Source organism: Brachycentrus maculatus, unplaced genomic scaffold, assembly GCF_059751285.1.
Source record: "Brachycentrus maculatus isolate JH-2025_06_01 unplaced genomic scaffold, ASM5975128v1 h1tg000999l, whole genome shotgun sequence".
In the NCBI taxonomy this organism is placed as follows: Eukaryota; Metazoa; Arthropoda; class Insecta; order Trichoptera; family Brachycentridae; genus Brachycentrus; species Brachycentrus maculatus.
Window position 1 is genome coordinate 57,140 of NW_028281717.1, and position 21,485 is coordinate 78,624.

Here is a 21,485-nt window from a genome sequence, read left to right on the forward strand (position 1 = left end):
TGTTATTGGTTATCTTTCAGTGTTGTTTTTACTGAATTTAACGTAAATATCACTCACATCAGGTGTATTGAAGAGTTAGCACAACGCAGTAGCTCGTGGATCGAGTTAATAACGGTGTTTGAAGAGCAGCTAACCTGCAGAGCCGCTAACCCCGATTTGCTGTCACAATTGTGAATTGTCATTACTCCATTTTACAGCTTCTCTTATAGCTATCAGCTTTGCCTGAAAAACACTTCATTCGTCGGCTAGCTCGAAGGTTCCTTCATTCACTTCGGATTCATTTATGTATGCTACGAAAGCTGCCCTTACCTTTCCGTCAATCTCGCTTCCATCCGTGTATATGTTTACAGCCATGCTGTCGTCCTTCGGGGACGAAAATCTCACCTGGGAAACAAATGTTTATCGGAGTCCTTTCTGCAGGGTGTCTCAAATGCTTAAAAGAAATCCTCTTTTGAATCTGTCCGTCACTAGATAATCCCATGATGGTGAATCAATCCCAGCTTGGTATGGTAAATATCGTAGAATTCTTTTATTTTCAGGTGGATCGGTACAATTCCAGATATTACCAGCGCTGCGTTGGTAGAAATGGTCCTGTATCCCTTACAGAGCGTTATCGCAAAGTATCTTTGTGTGGAGATGAGCTTCTTTTTGTTAAAAATGCTAAGGTTGCTGCCCCAAGCTCCTGCTCCATAAGTGATAATCGGTAGATCACTTTGCAAATTGCACTAGAAAGACCCCAAGTTTGTTTTGCCGCACGGATTATCTCATAATGGGTGTTCAGGGCTTTGGCGCATGTTTGCTCGACTTCTTTGATTTCCATATTATCCATGATTATCTTGGGATAAGTTGTTTTGCCAGGTTTAAAGGGTAGAACATTGTTTTTTTCGGGAGCAAATTCTAATTTTGCCTTTGTACCCCATTTATGCTCAGTATTTACAGTTATTCTGCAATAATAATAATGTCGTCCGCGTACGCCTGAACAAAAATGTATGGATCTTGCAACAGCTCTAAAAGGTCATTTATAATAATATCCCACATAATTGGGCCTACAATTGACCCCTGTACACACCCTTTGGTGTTGGCCGGGTGTCGCTTACTCCCGCAATTAAAATTTTTATTTGCCTTTCAGTGAGAACTGTAAAAGTCGTTTTTTGGTCTGTTGTCAAAGGCGCCTTTAATATCCAAGGAGATGATGGCTACCTTCTTTTTTCCTTCACAATGTTGTAGACCGCATCTTCAGTTAAACACTGTGGCGAAAATCCCAACTGTTTACTGGATAATTTGTTTCTCTGTAGTAGGTCCGAAATTAGACGGCTGCATACAACTTTTTCTAGTCTGCCCAAAAACAGGTAATAAACCAATGGGCCTGTATGATTGTATGTAGTTGTAGTCATCCCTCCCTGCTTTAGGAATAATAGTCGCGTACGATGTTTTCCAGATTTTCGGGTAATATCCTAGAGCTCGGCACCTTTTGATCAAGTGGGAGAAAATTTTCGCGCATGCTTCAACTGCCTGTAAGCAGATGTCAGCAGTGAGATGATCGTGACCAGGGGCTTTCTTATGATTTGGAGGCGAAGGGCCGTCATAATTTGCATGAGGATAGGCACAAGACCTTCTTATATGGTCTCGCTGATTGTTGTCTAAGGATGGGTCATCCGGCGGATAAAAGGTTTGAAAAAGCAAGTTTAGTGTTTCTTCGGGGCTGTTAAAGCGGAGACTGACCGGAGCATTTCGTTGTAACGTAACATGTTACGAGGCGAGCATTCAGGCAGTCAGTACACCGAGCCGAGCGCTCCATCCATAGTTTGGGATGCTCGGTGATGCTCGCCGCGAGCGATGTTACTAATGTTGGTTTTACTGTTTTATTGACTTTTCCCCATATTCCATCTTTTGTAGGCAATGAACAAATATCTTTCCAGCTACTAGTTTAGCGGAGTCAATTGCAAGATGTAGATTATTCTTTAACATTTTGTGATGAATCATGACGAATATTTATCTTTTTCCCGATTCGTTGGAAATTTTGCGCTTCGACGCGGTGACTTTCTTGAATTTCATTGATCCACCAGGGAGGTTTGTATGAAGTTTATAATTATCTGGTCTGTTGCAGCTTGATTTCGTTGGAGGTTACATTGAATGATATATAGGTGAGCGTCCTTAGCATAAGTAATTACCCTCTCTCTAGCCCTTTAATCCATTAATCAACGAAGCGGACACAGCTTGCTGGTTGCAAAATGGTCTGGGTTTTCAGTTTTTCTGATAATTATTATAGAGATAATATTCTGAGATAATTATAAACTTCATACAAGCGAAAGGCGACATTATAATAGCGCAAGAACCCTATGTCGGGAATTCTGGGAAATGCAAACCTTATACCGAGGTTAGGATATTCGAAAACTCCACCGGCTCCAAGAACAGCCCCAATAAAGCTACTATAATTGTCGTCAACTCTCAACTTGTATGTTGGCAAAACTGTGATACATAGTCCAACAGAAATATTTCCACTGTGAGTATTTCCTGCAAAAACGGGGAAATTGTCAATTTTATGTCTGTATACATTGAGACTACCTCTAACGTCAAAACTATGATTGACGCTGTACAGAACGTTTTGAAAAATACCAAAAATGACTTTGTACTTGGAGGCGACTTTAACTGCAAACACACGCTGTGGGGATGCCCTAAAAGGCAAAAACCTGGCAAACTTCATTACGTCAAATTCACTTGCAGTTCTAAACTCCGGAAAGTCACCTACCTTCCAAGTCGTACCGGGACGAAAATTAATTGAAAGTATTCTTGACGTTACACTATGTTCTCTCAACTTTGTCAATAAAATCAAGAACTGGAAAGTGGAACACGAGATTAAACACATGAATATTGAAAAGCAAAGTAAAAATACATGGGACATGTGTAATACCGATTGTCACATATGGGATAGAGACCAGCGAGAACCGAATGTCTTCTAAGAACTTCAGAAATGAAGACATCGAGGTGAATAACCCGAAACACATTAGGAGACCAAATAAGAATTTTACGAATTTCCGTGTTTCTCATTACTACGGTACGGAGTATATAATCAGATGAGGAAGACAGCGAAGATGATTCTGGAATCCCTATGTCAATAGAATGCAAGAAAATAGACTGGCTCGTATTGCTCCTCAAGAGAACCCAGACGGAAGAGGACCACCTGGAAGACCTTCAAAGTGATGACGTGACAGCTGGCAATCCACATAATAAGAGACGGATAGTGGAACAAACGGATCCTCGGATCTATAAGAAGGAACAAGAAGAAGATCTAGGTGTGTATACATGTATAAAATAAAAAATTACCATAAAATTATTTTAAGTCAATACTTTATTTTTCCATGGATTATTGACACTTGGTAGAAATATGTAAAATTAATGAAAGGAATGTAAGGCTGAACGAGGAATAATTGAAAAGATTAGGAAGAGTTCTTTGCGGTGGTATGGACATGTGGAGCGAATGGATAGCGAAAGAATGACTAAGAAAATATATGTGGCGAATGTGAGAGGGAAAACAGAACGTGGACGACCGAAAAAGACTTGGCACGATCAGATCAATCAGAACCTAAAATCTGGCGGTGTCAAAAGTCTGCGTAATCGGAGGGCATGTATGACTAGATGTATGGATGTGAAGGAGGCGAGGAGTGTATGTCAGGACAGAAGAGTGTGGCGTTCCATCCTCTCTGCCTACCCCTGCGGGGAAACGGCGTGATGGTAGTAGTAGTGGTACATAGTAGTAATATTCTTTCTTGAATAGTTAAGGTATGGATACATAAGTAGACTGGCAGAAGGTCCCCGTGAGAAGAAGCTGACTGCCAGCGGAATAGAAGGTATTGGAGAGATTACTCGCCATGGTTGAGCATATCGGCAAGCGGAGGGAAACTAACGAGAATTCTCCGAGAATATGATAAAATTCAATTATGTGCATGAAAGCGGCTGGAGTAACTTAACTACGCCGTGGATACACCTATGGCCTTACTGAACATTCCAGGGGTATGAGCTATGTGTGTCGCGCCAGTGACAAACCCGGAGAAAATGGGAGTCTCTGTCACAATGCGGAGGGCTAAGAGTTCAGAACCCGTTTGGAACAGAGGGGCCTTCAGAGTGGTCTGGGAGAAGCATACGGACAGGCTACAGGTGGCGGCGGGTTGAAAGTTCACCGCCCTAGGGCCTGTCAGCCTGTCAGCCTCTAATCCAAGCGGCACTCGAAACCTTTCCGGGATTCAGATTACGCCAGCGCACTCCAGTCAACATGGTTTCTCTATGTGAGAACCGATTAACTATCTCTGATGACTCAGTACACCGACGATGAGGTGGAGATACGGGCTCATCATACGGGCGAACCTTGCCTCCTTGGTGAACCAGCAGCTGATGAAACTCCAACTAAATTCGGGCAGACTCGAAGCAACTCAGAACTCGGAAATTGTGTCTTAGACCGAGTGTACTGGTCCCTTTACCGCGACCCCGGTTCTCGAGGAACCACTGCCTTTCCCCTGGTTGCCAAAATAGGGCGGCCGACGAGAGCTGAAGCAGAGATCTTATCTTCGGGTAGTAGCATGTTGGTGGATATGGAACTGTTCGCAATAACTAATCTAAAATACTATAGGACAGTTAGCGACCTCCGCAAGATTTGTAGCCTAAAGCCGTATCCCTGCAAGCCATGCGTATAGAAAGTGTAAATAATAAAAATATGTTGACTTTTGCTGAGGACGTTCGCCCGCTTGATATAATGACGGATGTTCTACAGATGCCGATCAACGGCTTTTCTGATTGTCTTATAAAATGTGGACCTTGGACCAAATTTGACTTGGAAATCACTACATGTCTACAGGAACAACTTGAGAGAATAACAGTTGGACCTCTCAAGCCTCCGTGTAATAGATAAGGATTTTGGTCGCATACCTGATCCTGACCTTCGTTTGCGGGCTGGTTGCGGTGCGGACTACTGAGGCACCTAGATATTTTGGTGACAACTGTCATAAGGAAGTGATAATTTTTTCCAAGGGCGTAATGATGAGATATTTATATGCAAGTACCAAAGATGATGGTCTGGGAATCCCTTCATTTCGTTATTCTATTCTAATCCTGCAGCATAACCGTTTCTCTCTGATGAGGGGTTCCAATTGAATAGAATCTGGCGACAATAGCGGATGGCTGAAAACGGGAGCAGAAATGCTCGAGAGTCTAAAGAGCTTTGCGAGATTGTCGGCCGAGTGCCAGACGGGGTGTAAGACAACAAAAGTTTGAAGTTAATATGAAGAGCAGACTGCGAATGTGGCTCCGAGCCCAGTTAATGAACCTCTGCATCTGGTTGAGGAACTCTGTTGAACAACATCGCGAGCGCTCTCGGATCCCTTCATCCATTAAAGAATGTTGAATAGAACGACAACTCACAGCAGTCACTCGCGAATGAGCTGAGATCACTAAGGGTGGAGAGATGTAGAGGAAAGAGCTTGCGTCGGATGGTTTTCGCCTGACACGTATGACTAGTATAACCTCCCAGTATGAATTGTGTGCCGAACTATAAGCACATTGCGCGAGCGGGATCCCCGGTACTTCCTTTGGTACATTATTTTATATAGCAAGTTGGAAAAGGTCAACATGTGAGCCTCGGACACTACTACAATAACCAACACCCCGACACTTTAGTCCGACAGATCCGGTACCTGTGACGATCATCCCCGCCTGCCCTGTGTGTGGTCGTCTGGTACTTCTCATGGACTGAATACCCACATGACCCGCAGTTATAGCCCGGCGTTCAGAAGGAAGCACCCCGATGTCTACGAAACCTAACATAAATATTTCTTCCCTAAAGGCAAGGTGGACCGGGAAGGAATTGAGTGCGTGGCGAGGATAGAGGCCGTCGGCACTAGAGCTGATGTATTAATGAGTGGAAAGATTCCAGTTTTGGATTTATGAAGTCTGCCAAATACAGGGTTCTGGAGCATCTTAGCAGCATCCCGTGACTAGTCCCCGCAGGATGAGTCCGTCCAGAATAGTTTAAGAATCAATCCCTTTTGGTGAAAACGCTCACCTGGGCAGCGGGAATTGGAGAGATTCGATTTACAATTCAATTGTAATAATCTGCAGCTTTGGCGATATAACAAAACTTGAAGACCCCAATAGTGAGGTTTAGTGGAAGTATTTGGGAGTGGCGTGTGATGTTTGGATTACCATCTCATTACACACAAATCACTCCTTAAAAAATCCTTCTGGACACCTTTGAAGGCCCAAAGTGGAAGTGCAAACTTTCTGCCTATTTCACCAGTTGACATTGGGTAGCAACAAAGAGCTTGATATATTAGTCCAATCGAAAATTAGGGAATAATTTATAATGAATATTTCGTTTTATTAAATCCATGCTGCGGTTCAAGAGAGAGGTTTAGGAATGCTCTCACTCACGTTCCGGGACTCTTCCCTGGACCAATTGATCAGAACTCCGTTAAAGTTCCATTTACGGTAAGGAACTCAACACAGACACATTTGATTTTATTATTTAAAAACTTGAAAGCAAAATATAACTTCTTCGTATGTGTACATTTTTAAAACGAGGCAATACCGTCACGAGCGTCTCGGCGTGTACACTTGAAAAAAAAAACTCTCCTCCATCGTCACGATAAGTAATTATCGAAGACGATGGAGGAATATAAATTTATGATATAGGAATGGAAAAAATAAACTCTCGTACTCGGAAAACAAAATTGCATAAAAAAAGGGCGAACGCCGCAACCGGCTTGCGCCGGTGGCCGCATTTATAATATATAATATATAATAATATAACTTTACACCATCATCGACATCGGATTTCTCCTAGGGCTTAGGATCGACTAACTCGCGTGCAACGGCTGTTAACGCGAAACCCTTCTCCACATCAGCCCTCAAGGACCTCGCTTGAGTATTTGCTACTACCACCAAGATCTGCGCCGACGGAGGCTCCAGGCGGGCTCACGCCCAGACCCTTCTGCGCACACCGCCGCGGCCATCCTACTCGTCGCGGCCTCAAAACGATCGCGCGACGCGGGCGCCGCGCGAACGTCCCACCTGCCTGCGACGGTCGAGTATAGGCTGAACGCTACAGCGCCATCCATTTTCAGGGCTGGTTGCTTCGGCAGGTGAGTTGTTACACACTCCTTAGCGGATTCCGACTTCCATGGCCACCGTCCTGCTGTCCTGAGCGACCAACGCCTTTTATGGTCTCCGATGAGCGTTCATTGGGCGCCTTAACTCGACGTTTGGTTCATCCCACAGCGCCAGTTCTGCTTACCAAAATTGGCCCACTTGGCACTCCCATCCGAGCTCCTACTTCATCTTCGAGCAAGAAGGAGATCTCACCCATTTAAAGTTTGATTGCCAAATATTTGAAGTTTTGCTGAAATTGCTTGGTGTTACATTTTGGAGTAGAAAAATCGTTTGATAATCTCGATGATAATTTTTTAATTTAAATAATTGTCACCCTTTAGTATTTGAAAAATTGCATTTTTTTTTATAAATGGTTTCTATATTTGGGACTTGAAATTTTTTAAATAATAATTTTGTTTGAAATATATATTTTTTTCAAAATAACTTTAAATTATGGTTTTCTGTACTAAAAATAATAATAAGAATAACTCAGAATAATAACAAGAAGAACACTGTAATAAGAACCAATTTGGAAACATTGTTATTGAATCACTAGAACTTCACTAGAACTTCACTAGAGACATCTATTGGTGAGATGAAAAGAAGCTTTTTGTTGAGCAGAAACTCTTATATCAGTATGTGAGATCCGAAGGTCAATTCAGGTTCATTGTTCTTGAATAGTGATTCAAGAACAATGTTTCTGAATTTCTTCATATATATAGAGATTCCAAGAATTTGAGTAGTGTGGTTGTCAATAATGGGTAGAATTGGTGAACGTTACATGTGTGTAAAGTGTAAATGCCCAGACTTCCATATTCTTCTTCATCTTTAATGAGATGTCAAAAAATAATACCTACATTTAATAAATTTTGTTATTGTCGTTTTGTGTAACCAATCTTTGAAATACAACTTATTGTTACACTCGCGTGTGAAGGTGGCGAGCAGCACTATCCACTCGTGCAGGCAGGAGCTCAAGGTACTCCTGCGTCGGACCTCGTATTCTGCAAAACAGATGGAGACTATTACAACCCAAAACTAGGAATACCAACACGGCGGAGTGAATTATCGCAATGGCAACATCAACGAGAATCAATCAATTTGAAAATACTCAACCAACGCACAGTTGGACTACGTAATGCAGCAACCATCCAACCCACAATTTAACTCTTTCATGAATGCTGCTTCATCAATAGTCAATTTTTAATTTGCAAAGACACCCAAACCAAAATAAAAATATTTTTTGAAGAACCCACGACCAATAAATTCATCAAATAAATCACTCACTCCTTTCAAGAACGTCATAAATCAAAAAACTTGATTTTTCAGGAGAACGTTTTTAAAGTTTAAAAATATAATAAAATGTATAAAAAAGAAATATCAAGCCACTTACTGAACTTTTTACTGTGCAACAGATCTTTTTAGGTAAAACCTGAAGGTTTTTTTTCTCCATTTGAAAAATATTTAGTAAATTTAAAAAAATAATTAAACAATACCTTTTCTTCAAAATGCAAAAACAACACTATCTGCCCTGTAGCGGGTAAATATTAAGTTAAAAATATGCCGCTTTTGCTGGGATATAGTACATTTTCTGGGCATTCCGAAAACATTCACAACTGAAAATTGTCAATTTTTTATTTATGACGTTGTTGAAAGGAGTGAGCGAAATGTTATAATCAAACACTGATTTTTCGAGTCTACTAAACTTTATTTTATTGTTAAAAAACACATGGGTAGTCCACATGCAAACCACGTTATGTTAAAAAACACATGGGTAGTCCACTTGCAAACCACGTTATGTTAAAAAACACATGGGTAGTCCACATGCAAACCACGTTATGTTAAAAAACACATGGGTAGTCCACATGCAAACCACGTTATGTTAAAAAACACATGGGTAGTCCACATGCAAACCACGTTATGTTAAAAAACACATGGGTAGTCCACTTGCAAACCACGTTATGTTAAAAAACACATGGGTAGTCCACTTGCAAACCACGTTATGTTAAAAAACACATGGGTAGTCCACATGCAAACCACGTTATGTTAAAAAACACATGGGTAGTCCACATGCAAACCACGTTATGTTAAAAAACACATGGGTAGTCCACATGCAAACCACGTTATGTTAAAAAACACATGGGTAGTTCACTTGCAAACCACGTTATGTTAAAAAAAAAGCTTTAAGAAAATATATCCAATCCGTAAAATTAAAAATATTAACGTCCATATTTAACATAATCTGCAAAAACTTGTTAAGTTCGGAACAAAATGGAATAGAAAAATCAATTCTCTTGTAAAATTCCCTTTCTAAAATCTCTCAATAAAATTCAAATTGGTAGAGGATTTAATATTGTAACGGCTGCCATCATTTGCTAAAAAACTATTTTTTTTAAACATAACATGGTTACAAGTGGACTACTCACATAAAAAAAAATTGTGACAATTTTTCTTTCGAAGAAAAGGTATTGTTTAATTATTTTTCAAATAAACTAAATATTTTTTCAAATGGAGAAAAAACATTCAGGTTTTACCTAAAAAGATCTGTTGCACAGTTAAAGGTTTAATAAGTGGCTTGATATTTATTTTGAATACATTTTATTATATTTTTAAACTTAAAAAAGATCTCCTGAAAAATCAAGTTTTTTTGATATATGATGTTGAAAGGAGTCAGCGATTTAATATTTAAATTACTATAATTTCTTGTAATTCACTAATGAAAATTCTAGGCAAAAGCACTCGCTATCTCGCTAAAGGCGGGATTTTAAACAATTCTATGATTCTATGTTAGCAGAAGTATTGTTGTCAATATAACAGTGCGAGTATTAAACTTCATAAAATAAATGAATCTAACATCGATATTAAACTACGGAATATGTAAAATAATAATGAAAGCAACATTTTGAATCGTTTCATAGTTCATCGTGAAATTATAATCCCAAATTGATTTCATTAACGCTAGACACAAGATGTTACAATAATACAAAGAATTTTTATTAAACTACTCATTTCTCCGATTGGATGACGACGTAGACACGCTTAGTAATTACAGGAATCATTGTAATTACGGCAGCATATACGATGTAATGTGAGAATAACGTAAATGATAATTTAAATAAGAATTATTTTTTAGTGGTAACATATTGTACACTGATCATTACGAAGTAATACAACGCGTTTTCCTCTGATAACTTGTCACACAATTAGCAATTATATTAATTAATCACATATAAACATTGTTAAACTTACAGGAAAGAGTCCGAGTCCAAATTGAATCCAGACGGAGCCCGCGAAGAAAAGGCGCCCGCCGCCCCCGCGCACAGACTAACTATTTTATATAAAGACCGCCAACTACCTCGATTTTTTATGGCTGGAAGTGATATTCGCCAGCGGCCGGAAGTGACGTAAACGGCTAGAAGTACTAAGCTCCCGGCTGGGCGTGACTTCGCCGCGGCTGAATGTCAAATCCACCCGCCGAAATATTTATCATTCATTTTTCAGGTTAAATGGTATTTATATTGAAATTTGTTGTAAAACATATTTTCAAAATTATAATATTAATATTACAAAGAAGATATTTCACTATCTAAATTTATTTATTTCAGTGTAAACAAAAATAGAAAGGTCACGGCTAAAACGCGACATTTATAAAAAGAGTTCAGGCGATTAAAAATGGTTACTCAACTCAGCCTTACAATGGTAAATGGTAATGGTAATGGTGGTTTTGAAATTATTATCTCAAACTATGTATAAATATAAGGCTTTTCAACTAAAACAAAAACGATAGAATTTTCAAATTACTATATTATATTTAAAATTCTAGAAAATACAATATTTTAAAAGGGCGGAAGGAGTGCCCACCACTTTCTGAAGTTATGTTTCTTAACGGGGGTGCCAGCGCCCCTTTGTGGGCGTTTTGGAAGTCTGGCTAGGCGTTTTTAAATTTTTTGCATTTGGGGGGTGCTGCAGAAGTTCAAGGGAGCGTTGTGTTAAGTAAAAAAAACTACACTTTCATACGCAAAATTTAACTTTAACTTTGGCATAATACTCAATATTATGAAGTTCTTCATAGACGGATTTCTATTTTTCTATCGATAATTGTCTATAACCATAGTCTGTCCATATTTATTTGAAATATTTGAACAACTTGTTGGTATCTCGTATTTTTCGTTCCCGTTTTGGTGTTTTTGTTAGTGTATTAGTGTGTCTCGTCATTTTCTGGTCGTTTTTTGAACAATCTGACGTTTACGAGTCGACCCCCCCTGCCCGCGGTGACAGCTAAGAAAGTAAGTATTCAAAAATTATACGGAAGTATTGGAGAGTATCCGCAGAATATCCAACTGAAGCGTGCAAATAATTTTAAAAAATAAAGCTATTGGGTGTATCTGTTTGTAACCAAATATAAGCGGATCGATTGTCGACCAACCCGATTGATCGAATATTCAAAACAACATACGAACCAAAGATTATATTGATACGAACATACAAGGTACCAATAAAATAAACTAGAAATAATTGAAGGTAAGATGAACGGTATTATCAACGTAATTTTTCGATAAATATGGTAGAAAAAATAATGAAAAAAAAATTCAACATCATCTTATGTTCTCATATTTTAATGCAAATACTTACATTTACGACACTACAAGCAAACATCAATGTATTTTATTTTTCTATTCTAAGGTTATTGTGAAAATTATTTGAAAATAATCATTATTCTTGTTCGTGTGATATTTATTGTTTCGGCAATCACTTTACCATAAGGCATGATTAAATTATTAATGAAACACTTGTTTTTTACCACTTGTGGATTATATTATTACGACTAGTTTCGGAAGCTACAGATGCTTCCATCTACGAGTTTGAGTATTTTAAAAATATTCTATCGCATATTTAAAAGCATCTATAGCTTCCGAAACTAGTCGTAACAATAAATAATTAAGTAGTTAAAAAAGTGTTTTATTTATATTCTTACTCGTACAATCTTTTTTCTGGTTATTATTATAAAATACGTTTTGAAATTACAGTCCCGATTAGTTTTCATATCTGCTTGTCGTACGAAATAATGAACACAGGTAGATATAGTAACACAAGTGGTCTAATAACAGAAAATCCTATCAAGATGACGTGGAAATTCCAGATGTAAAACATTAAAAAAAACAAACCTAATTCGGAGGATACTGATAAGCTTCGATTACCCAAATTAAGACATCACGGTTGCCACAACCGCTAACTTGCGTACATTATTTAATCGTCAAACCCGAGGTACACATCAAATTTCAACGTCACCACGTTTACGAATTATGCTATATACGAGTTCACTACATGCATTCACCGTGCCGACCAGTGTTTGCTATTCTAGTGGAAACCTAGCAAAATATGAACAATTTTTTTAATTAATTTTACGTAAAACACTTTGTAATCGATTTTACTCGACACAAGTAACAGATATATAAAAAAACAATGTATAAAACTAAATATTGAATCATTAATAAGTTGAATATTACCAATATTCAATACATAGTACCAGACGGTCGAAAATTTTTTAAGTCCCCCGTTGACGCTGCTCTCTCTTCGGTCCTTTTTACACCGTGAAAATTTTACCAGACTTTCTCAAAAAACGATGTACTCAAAATGGCCAAAGAGAAAGTGCTTGCTTGGATAAACGAGAATTATCGATTATTATGTCGATATTTTCATAAACCGTTTTAATTTTTTTTTAAATTACTTTACGCCCAAGAGATATCGAAATCTTATAAGTTTTATAGCCTTTTTATGAGTGGATTTACTCTTCATGTTTTAAGTTACAATAATTTGCTGTCATTTTTAAATGAAAATTTTTACGCATAAACATTTGCCATCTTGTTAAAATGAGTTTACATTATTATTATTATTTTTACTTCTTTTTTATTATGAGAATCTTATCCGCACCTAAACGGTGCAATGGGTCTCGATCCGATGAAGTGTTAATGTATTAATTCATTATAAATGACGGCAAGTGATCAATCCTTATTTTTGGACCTTTAAGTGGTATGTATATAGATATCTAATGGAATACTGATCTTTATGACATAGGAAACAAAATGGAGAAGAAATACTAAATGAGTAATGAGAATATCAATAAAGTTCCATGAGTCGTTATACCCCATTTACTGAAATTAAACTTTATACTTCACTTAAATACCCATTGCGTCCACCTCCATAGTGTAATGGTCAGCACGCTCAACTAACGTTCTGGAGGTACCGGGTTCGATTCCCAGGGAAGGATCAAATAAATTTAACTGATTTTTTCAATGTAATATTTATTCAATAATTCCCTGGACTGGTAACTGAAGCGGAGGGCTGATAACCTTTCCTTCATGACGGAGGTTAGAGGTCAAAATAAAATATGGAACAAAGGTAAAATAAAGGGATGGGTATATGATCAATAGTTAATTATATAAAAATTGTAAAATAGTTTGTATTCCTAATTTTTTCCCTTTTTTGTATGTATATTAGGTTAAAATAGATAAAAACAATAAAAAAAATTGTGTTAAAAGAACTGCACCGATAAGACACACAAGGTGGCTTGGTGGGTATCTGCAAAAAGTATTTTAAATATGTTTAAAATTGTTCTTTAAATAAATGCATACAATGTATGTTCATTTAAAAAAAAACAAAAAAATGTTTTAACGCCAAGATAACACTGCGTTTATATAAAGCAGTGCCCTATGCACCATTAGGGTGCGAATAATGGTTTAAAGAGAAAATACCCTTCAATTTGACGCTTGCCACGATTTTTGCGGTATTACCTACCTACCTACCTAATCGATCGATCGATAAACTTCCAATAGGTAAATGAGCACAACCAAAAAGGATATGTTTTTTTGTTTTTAGATGCTAGCGTATTTTCAACTTCCGGTTCTTTTCCCTTCGATTAATGGTGGCCGGCATCCGCATTATAGATTCACGGGGTTTCTCGTTCTTTTAAGTTAAGATTCTTATGGGATTCGAGCTGAAATTAAGACAATTGCGTTCGTTTAGTTCTTTGTGTATTATTTGCATATTTTTACTGGCGGTGTGCGACACTGGTACGGCAGATAGTGCCGCGTTGTTGGAGCTCCACGTGGCGTCACCAATATATTGTTGTAAGTATCCTACCGTTCTGATCCTACAGTAAATCTTTTCTACATTGTAACTTTCATATCAGTACCTGTGCTGTTTTCGAAGATATCTTTTTTTGCAACTAAATTGAAACAAATTGGCTACAGATATTCCACGGAAAGAAGCAATCCGGGATTATCTATTATCATCTACATAACGGAAGCTGATACTAGGGTATGTACTATAATTTATACTTAAATTCTTCTCCGTCTTAATCCTCATTGCTGAGGGTTGTGACCCTTGCAGAAGCAATGACTCTTCTCCAGTTATGCCTTGACTGCGCTGCACGTAGCGCTCCAACCACTGAGGTGCCTGCTGCTGCCTTAATTTGATCGGTCCATCGTGTGGGGATCTTCCTCTCCCTCTCTTTCCCTCCAGGCTACCGATCACAACTAGTCGTTCCAGGCTATCCTCGTTGCCACGCGCAACGTGTCCAAAGAACTGGAGAATCCGTCGGGTACAGATATTGGCCAGAGACAAGCCATCCAAGCGTAGTTCCTGGCGAATGGAATACTTAAATTAATTCAGCTTTATTAAAGGTGTCATAATTCGTCATCGCATATATTATTTTGATATGTGCATTTTTATGGCTTTTTATTTCATGTAACGCCGTGGAACTAGCATTCCGCCATCTTTTTTCACGGATATTTTTAATTATTATTTTTAATTTACAAAATCAATTCATTTGTTTTAATTTTTTTTTTTTTATTAACACCTAAAGCCCGATGCCCTCGAACAAAAAGCGCCCAGCGGTGGTTGCTCTGACCAGACCCAGTACAGAAAGAGCCTTTTTTCGTCGGGTTTTTATCAAAATAGGCTACATAGCAATAGGATGATGTGCCGTAAGTTTTGTATGAGAATTTTCAAGTTTTCGATAGTTTTGAATTTAAATTATCCGAGCGCATCATTTTCGCGCATCATCGTCGCATGCGCGTGAAGCGTGGTCGGCGTGTGCGCGTGAACGTGGTCGGCGTGTGCGCGCGCACATGCGCATGAAGTAGTGGCTGTATACATTTTTATTTTTACTGAATTCAAATAATTTCTGTATTTAATTTTATAACTATATTTTAAGTCAACGTCATAATAGATAGAATTTTTAACAAAATGCAACTAAGTAATTATCTTCAAATACAAAACGTGGCGGTTAGCTCCAAAAACCACAAAATGATTCTGGGATTTTTCTTGAGTTAATATTTCGAGATAAATTTTTGTTCATAATGCAATTAAAATTTATTTTAAATAAAGTGAAAATGTTTTTAATTTTTATTGAAAAATAAACACGGAATTGCCCAAAATGGTGTAAATATTCATTTAAAGTCCGCTATTTCTTACATAAACATTTTACGGGTTTTAGAAATTACGTCCGCCTCCGTAGTGTAATGGTCAGCATGCTAGCCTACCGTTCTGGAGGTCCCGGGTTCAATTCCCAGGGGGGTTTAATAAATATCGGTGATTTTTTCACTCCAATATTTATTCAATATTACACTGGACTGGTACCTGAAGTGGAGGGCTGATCACCTTTCCTTCATGTGTAATCGATCGAGATAACACTGCGTTTATATGAAGCAGTGCCCTATGCACCATTGGGGTGCGGTAAGGGATTTATTATTATTATTAGAAATTACGAATTTAATTTTGTACGGAACCAAATAAAACTAATTTTGGGTAATAAATTAAATCAAAATATTTATTTTCAAATTCTTGAATTCATTTTGAAAAATACATCACAAACACCCAGACCGATTGAAAATAAATCTCTCTTGCATTCATTTTGCAATTGGCGGGAATCGAACCCGCGACGCTAGTTTCGCAGTCGAGCGTCTGCCCAACTACGCCGCGGCGCCTGTCCAAGTTAGTATACAGGTCAAATCTCTTTGTAGCGAATACCGAATTAACAAAATTTCCAATATAACGAATCAGCGACTCGTCCCGGGAAAACTTTCATATAAAATGCACTGAACCAAAATTCAATGTAGCGAAGCCTATCTCAGAATAACGAACTTTTTTTCAAATTTTTAAAATGATGTTATTATTAATTTTAAAACATTGAGAAGTTCAAAAGAAAATATCCAATTTTTTTTAAAAAAAATTTAAAAAAAACGTATTTGAACTTGTTTTTTAATTCACTTTTCTTTGCTTATAAATTTCTTTTTTGGAATAAAGTCTCACAGTTTGAAAATCATAGTCAAATACATCTAGTGTAGCAATTTTTATTACAGCGAAATATTTTTTTGGTCCCCTGAAGTTCGTAATACTGAGATTTGACCTGTAGTTAGTTAGGATAGTCTTGCCCGCTCGCCTGACTGGTGTTTATCTGCGGAGCGGGCAGTACTACTAATACCTTTCACGCCAACTGACTTTAAGGCGGGTCAGGTATTTCAACTCATTTCATAGTTTTTTTATGTCAACACTTCCAATACGTTTCAAATTACACACATAAATAAAAACATATGATAAGCCATTGTTTATTTTACATACACACATACTCATGCACAGCTGGGTCAGCTTGAGTAATGAGTAATGAGTCAGTGAAATGATTTTTATGTCAGCAATGAGAATTCTTTAACTACAACCTGTCTCTTCTTATTCCAATGAAATTATTTCCGTAGGCCATAAATATTCTCAAATTACAGTCTGCCTTATCTTGATGGTAGGCAATAATAACTCTCAAATTACAACCCATCTTTTCATCAATGAAATGATTTTGTGGACAAGGATAATCCCCAAATTATATCTGCCTTTTTATCTCGTGTGATAATTCATAGATGTAAATAAAACACCCACAAAGACAGTATCGAGTATGTCCAGTGCACAAAAATAAAAGTTATAAGTGTACATTTTGCAACGTTCCCCGCACACAGGTGATTTTATTAGTATCATACATACTTTATCCAGATATTGGAATAATAGTTGTGCGGGAATTTATTATTAAAGCCTTCTTCTAAATATGAGATTATCACCGAGTACTTTCATTACTTAACCCTTTGGTGGGCAAATTTTATTCATTTTAATTATTTCAAATTACTTACCCGTAATTATTAAGAAGCCATTTTATAATATTAATGTAAAATAAAGATATTTTAAAAAATACTCTGTAAAAAGATGATTGTGGTGGGAAGCATATATCCCACGGAACCATTTCAGACACCTAATTTTAGTCGGAATAAAAATCATCATATATTTTAAATATATTAACACATTGTAGTCGGACGCATCGAACAATACGACTTCTTCCTGAAAGATGGGCCAAAGTAGTCGAGAAAGAATGGCAATACTTTGAATAAATTCTTACTTTAAAAAAAAATATTTTTTCGATTCAAAATACTACAAAAAACGGCGAGAATTAATTCAACCCCCTATTAAAAACGACGATATAAGAAAGGAATGTAAGGCTGAACGAGGAATAGTTGAAAAGATTAGGAAGAGCTCTTTGCGGTGGTATGGACATGTGGAGCGAATGGATAGCGAGAGAATGACTAAGAAAATATATGTGGCGAATGTGAGAGGGAAAACAGAACGTGGACGACCGAAAAAGACTTGGCACGATCAGATCAATCGGAACCTAAAATCTGGCGGTGTCAAAAGTCTGCGTAATCGGAGGGCATGTATGACTAGATGTATGGATGTGAAGGAGGCGAGGAGTGTATGTCAGGACAGAAGAGTGTGGCGTTCCATCCTCTCTGCCTACCCCTGCGGAGAAACGGCGAAATCCCAGAACCAAGAATCACGTCTTCATCGTCCGACATTTTAACTACAGTACGAATGCAATGTTGCAAAGATTCATACAGATTTACAGACTTTTTGGTGTGACATATGGCAACACTGAGCACAAGGCCACTAGCGAGCACTGATCGCGGTCAGTCAGCAATGCCTGAGGACGAGGAGAGCTGACTCCGACAATAAGATGTAAGCCAGGAAGAAGAAGTTGAGGGTGGTGCGTGAAGAACGACCTAACTAATTACAGCTAGTTACGATCTAACTAATTGTTTAAGAAACCATACAGAGCTGTATATTTTTATCATTGATTTTGAAACGATCAACGTATTTTACAAATTCAACTGGTGTATAATGGCTCTTTATTTTCCAGGCACATGGAAAGTTGTAGTGGTGAAGGAATGGAAAGTGGTAGTGGTGATGGGAATGTTCCGGATAATCCATTCAATGACGAAAATGAAAAGCAACATTACCTTTCTATTTTGGCAGCGTTTAAATATTACAAGTATGATGCTTTCTTAATTATTGTATCAATTAGTTATTTATATAATTATACCTCTCCGTAAACATAGGAGACCATATTGAAGCGATGTTAAATCATTCAAGTTCATAATGTATTAATAAAAACATGAGCTTTTGTTTTTATTAATGTATTTTGAACATGGATGATTTAGCTTTGATTCCATATGGTCTCCATTGTATGAAAAAAAAATGGGGAACTAATTTATGGCGTCACAAATTCCCCACCGTTTACAGTAATTTCAAATAAAAATATGCCCATGGAAGTACTGTATAAGGAAAATATGCCAAGCTAATAATAGCGGAGCGATATTGCACTGATGCATGGAAGCGTACCATGAAGTTGGCAAAAGAATGAAAGCAGAGTGAACGCTGTTAAAACACAATCCCTTAGACGAATGTGTGGAAAATTAATATACTCGTTTTACAAAAATAAAAATGAAGTTATTAGAAAGAAATAATTTAAAAGAATAAGAACGATCCTTTTAAGTGGTTTGGATATGTCAATGGATGGATAACGAGAGTCACTAAAAGAGCATATTTGTCAAATATGAATGGAAAAAACAGAATAAAAAAAGCCAAGAAAGACTCGAGATGACCAAATCAATCAGAACCTAGAATCTAGTTATGTCAAAACTCTACGTAACCAGAATGCTTGTTTAGCAAGATGTACGACGTGTTTTTCTAGATCTCTCCTTTGCTTAATAATTTGAGTCCACAGGACGGCGGTGCTGCAGAGCATATCCCGGAGAGAGGAGTTCACGGGTATGCTGCCGGAGCGGCACCGGCGCTGGCTCGGCAGCTACGTCCGCTCTCTGCAGAGCGCGCGCGCCGCCGTGCTGCACAACCATGAGGTCATCTGCGCGCTGGTGGAGAACGCGGCCACCATCTTCGAGAACGTGCCGCGCCAGGATCTCGTGTCGGCGGAGGAGCGCACGGGTCCGGAGGCGCCGCGACCCTCCGCGCAGGACATAGGCAAAGTGCAGTACGTACTGAAGCAAGTGGTGCGCGACTGGAGCGCGGCCGGCGCCGAGGAGCGCCGCCAGTGCTTCTTGCCCATCCTGGAGGAGATCGCAGAGCACTTCCCGAAACCGGCCGGCGTGAGAGTGCTCGTGCCCGGAGCGGGACTCGGCCGCCTCGCCTACGAGATCGGCGTGCGCGGCTACACCTGCCAGGGCAACGAGTTCTCCTCCTTCATGCTGTTCGCCAGTAACTTTGTACTCAACAAGTGCCTCGAGGTAACGTCCTATAGCTATAGGTATTCGTCTTTTGGACTACAACTTAGCTTAATATATATTTTTTTATAATTTGAAATCCAAGCTTCGGCACAGCTTGGTCTTCCTTCAAAGTGAATGTTCGAGGTGTGTAAGAAAACCAAACTCTCAGTTTAACTATGTAAAGGTGAAATACTACAGTGCATTCTTACAATATTTTACAGAATCGTAATAAATAAATAAATTTAAAAAATACAAAATTCTACCTTAAAAAGTCCTGAACAAATATCTATTATAGTAAAAAATACTTTTTCCATACCAGTTGATTTTCATCCAGGAGGTCCGTTTTCTTAGGATATTTCTTTACATGTTACTATTGGTATATAAACTCCGATATACAATACATATGGCAATAAATATAATTGCAGGTGAACAAGTATAGCATCCACCCGTGGGTACACCAGTTTGTGAACAACAAGTCGAGCGAGGACCGGCTCCGCGCAGTGCACTTCCCCGACATCAACCCGGCAGGTCTTCACCCCCCCGCCTTCTCCATGAAGGCCGGGGACTTTGCGGAGGTGAGCTTCATTGTGCACGAGTGCTAGTGCACCGTGAGAGTGCCAAGCCGTGACATATCCTACCATTGCACCTTACTCACCCTCTTTTCCCCCGCAGGTGTACACTGCCCCAGATGAGTGGGACTGTGTGGCGACATGTTTCTTTATCGACTGCGCTCCAAACGTCATCGAATTTGCAGAAACCATCTACAAGATCCTCAAACCGGAAGGAATCTGGGTCAACATCGGTCCTCTTCTCTATCCCTATTGGTGAGATATATCACGCTTCTGCTCACCTCCGCAAACTGCAACTGTTCACCTCCACACAATAAACTGATTATACCTTTCATTTTGCAGTGACGTGGACAATGAAGAAAGTATAGAACTGCCATTCGATATGCTGCGCGATATCATCAAACGAGTAGGATTTGTTATAGAGGTATCTATCTATTCTTTATTCATCTTTGCCACTCGTGTTATTCTTTATGAAAGATCAACAGGTTTTCTCATTTAAAGTTGCACAGGCTGTAGTTATAAAAGCTAAATAGATAATGAAAATATTGTTTTGCTAACGACCACTCTTTATATATATGTAAGACTGGTCGCTATTTATTTGATTTATAAATATGTGACTCCAGTATGAGATGAAGTAACTGAATCAAATAATATGTAAATTGTTTGCAGAAGACCGAGACTGCAGTAAGAACCAAATATTTCAATAACCCGCGTTCCATGCTTCAACACGAGTACAACTCGGTGTTCCTGGTCTGCCGCAAGCCGTCACAGTCTACCCAGTCTTCACAATCTCCCGACATCTCTGTATGACCAAATGATAACCTGACTTACCTCACACAAATGCAAATATTATATTTTATCGGTTAAACCTACCTTTTAAAATTATTTTTGTAAAATACAATATTGGGAGTATAAATTGTGTTTTATTTAATTCGTATAATTTTTTAATATACTGACACTCCTAATATTAGGGGTACCGAAAAGAAATCCATTATTTTTATTTGACACATTTATGAACATAAATCTTGCATAGTACTTTTAATATTACAAAATATAGTCTCAATCATTGTCTAAGACTATCTGCCATCTCTCAGGTAGTTTTTCGATCCGTTTTTCATAGAAACTTGCTGGTTTGGACTTGAAATATAGATCTAAATGATTTTCGACATCTTGCAAATTTGTAATTTTT

The 21,485-nt window shown here is 38.2% G+C and overlaps 1 protein-coding gene across 2 annotated transcripts; it reads left to right on the forward strand.

Annotated features, from left to right (window-relative positions):
- Positions 1-14,037: 14,037 nt before the first annotated feature.
- On the forward strand, positions 14,038-21,212 carry LOC148299678 (protein-L-histidine N-pros-methyltransferase CARNMT1-like). 2 transcript variants are annotated; one of them, XM_088275822.1, is made up of 8 exons: positions 14,038-14,261; positions 14,385-14,451; positions 18,365-18,496; positions 19,232-19,748; positions 20,153-20,302; positions 20,400-20,551; positions 20,639-20,720; positions 20,966-21,212. In XM_088275822.1, the coding sequence occupies exons 3-8, from the start codon at positions 18,369-18,371 to the stop codon at positions 21,104-21,106; spliced, it is 1,170 nt and encodes a 389-aa protein (XP_088131948.1). In that variant the 5' UTR covers positions 14,038-14,261; positions 14,385-14,451; positions 18,365-18,368; the 3' UTR covers positions 21,107-21,212. The 2 variants fall into 2 exon arrangements, with proteins under 2 accessions (XP_088131948.1, XP_088131946.1); XM_088275820.1 differs by having other exon boundaries at positions 14,174-14,261; positions 20,969-21,212.
- Positions 21,213-21,485: the final 273 nt, after the last annotated feature.

Coding starts and splice junctions, on each gene's coding strand:
- LOC148299678 (XM_088275822.1), top strand. CDS start 18,369: ATGGAAAGTTGTAGTGGTGAAGGAATGGAAAGTGGTAGTGGTGATGGG. Junction 18,497..19,231: donor GCAGCGTTTAAATATTACAA/GTATGATGCTTT, acceptor TTGAGTCCACAG/GACGGCGGTGCTGCAGAGCA. Junction 20,721..20,965: donor GAGTAGGATTTGTTATAGAG/GTATCTATCTAT, acceptor AATTGTTTGCAG/AAGACCGAGACTGCAGTAAG.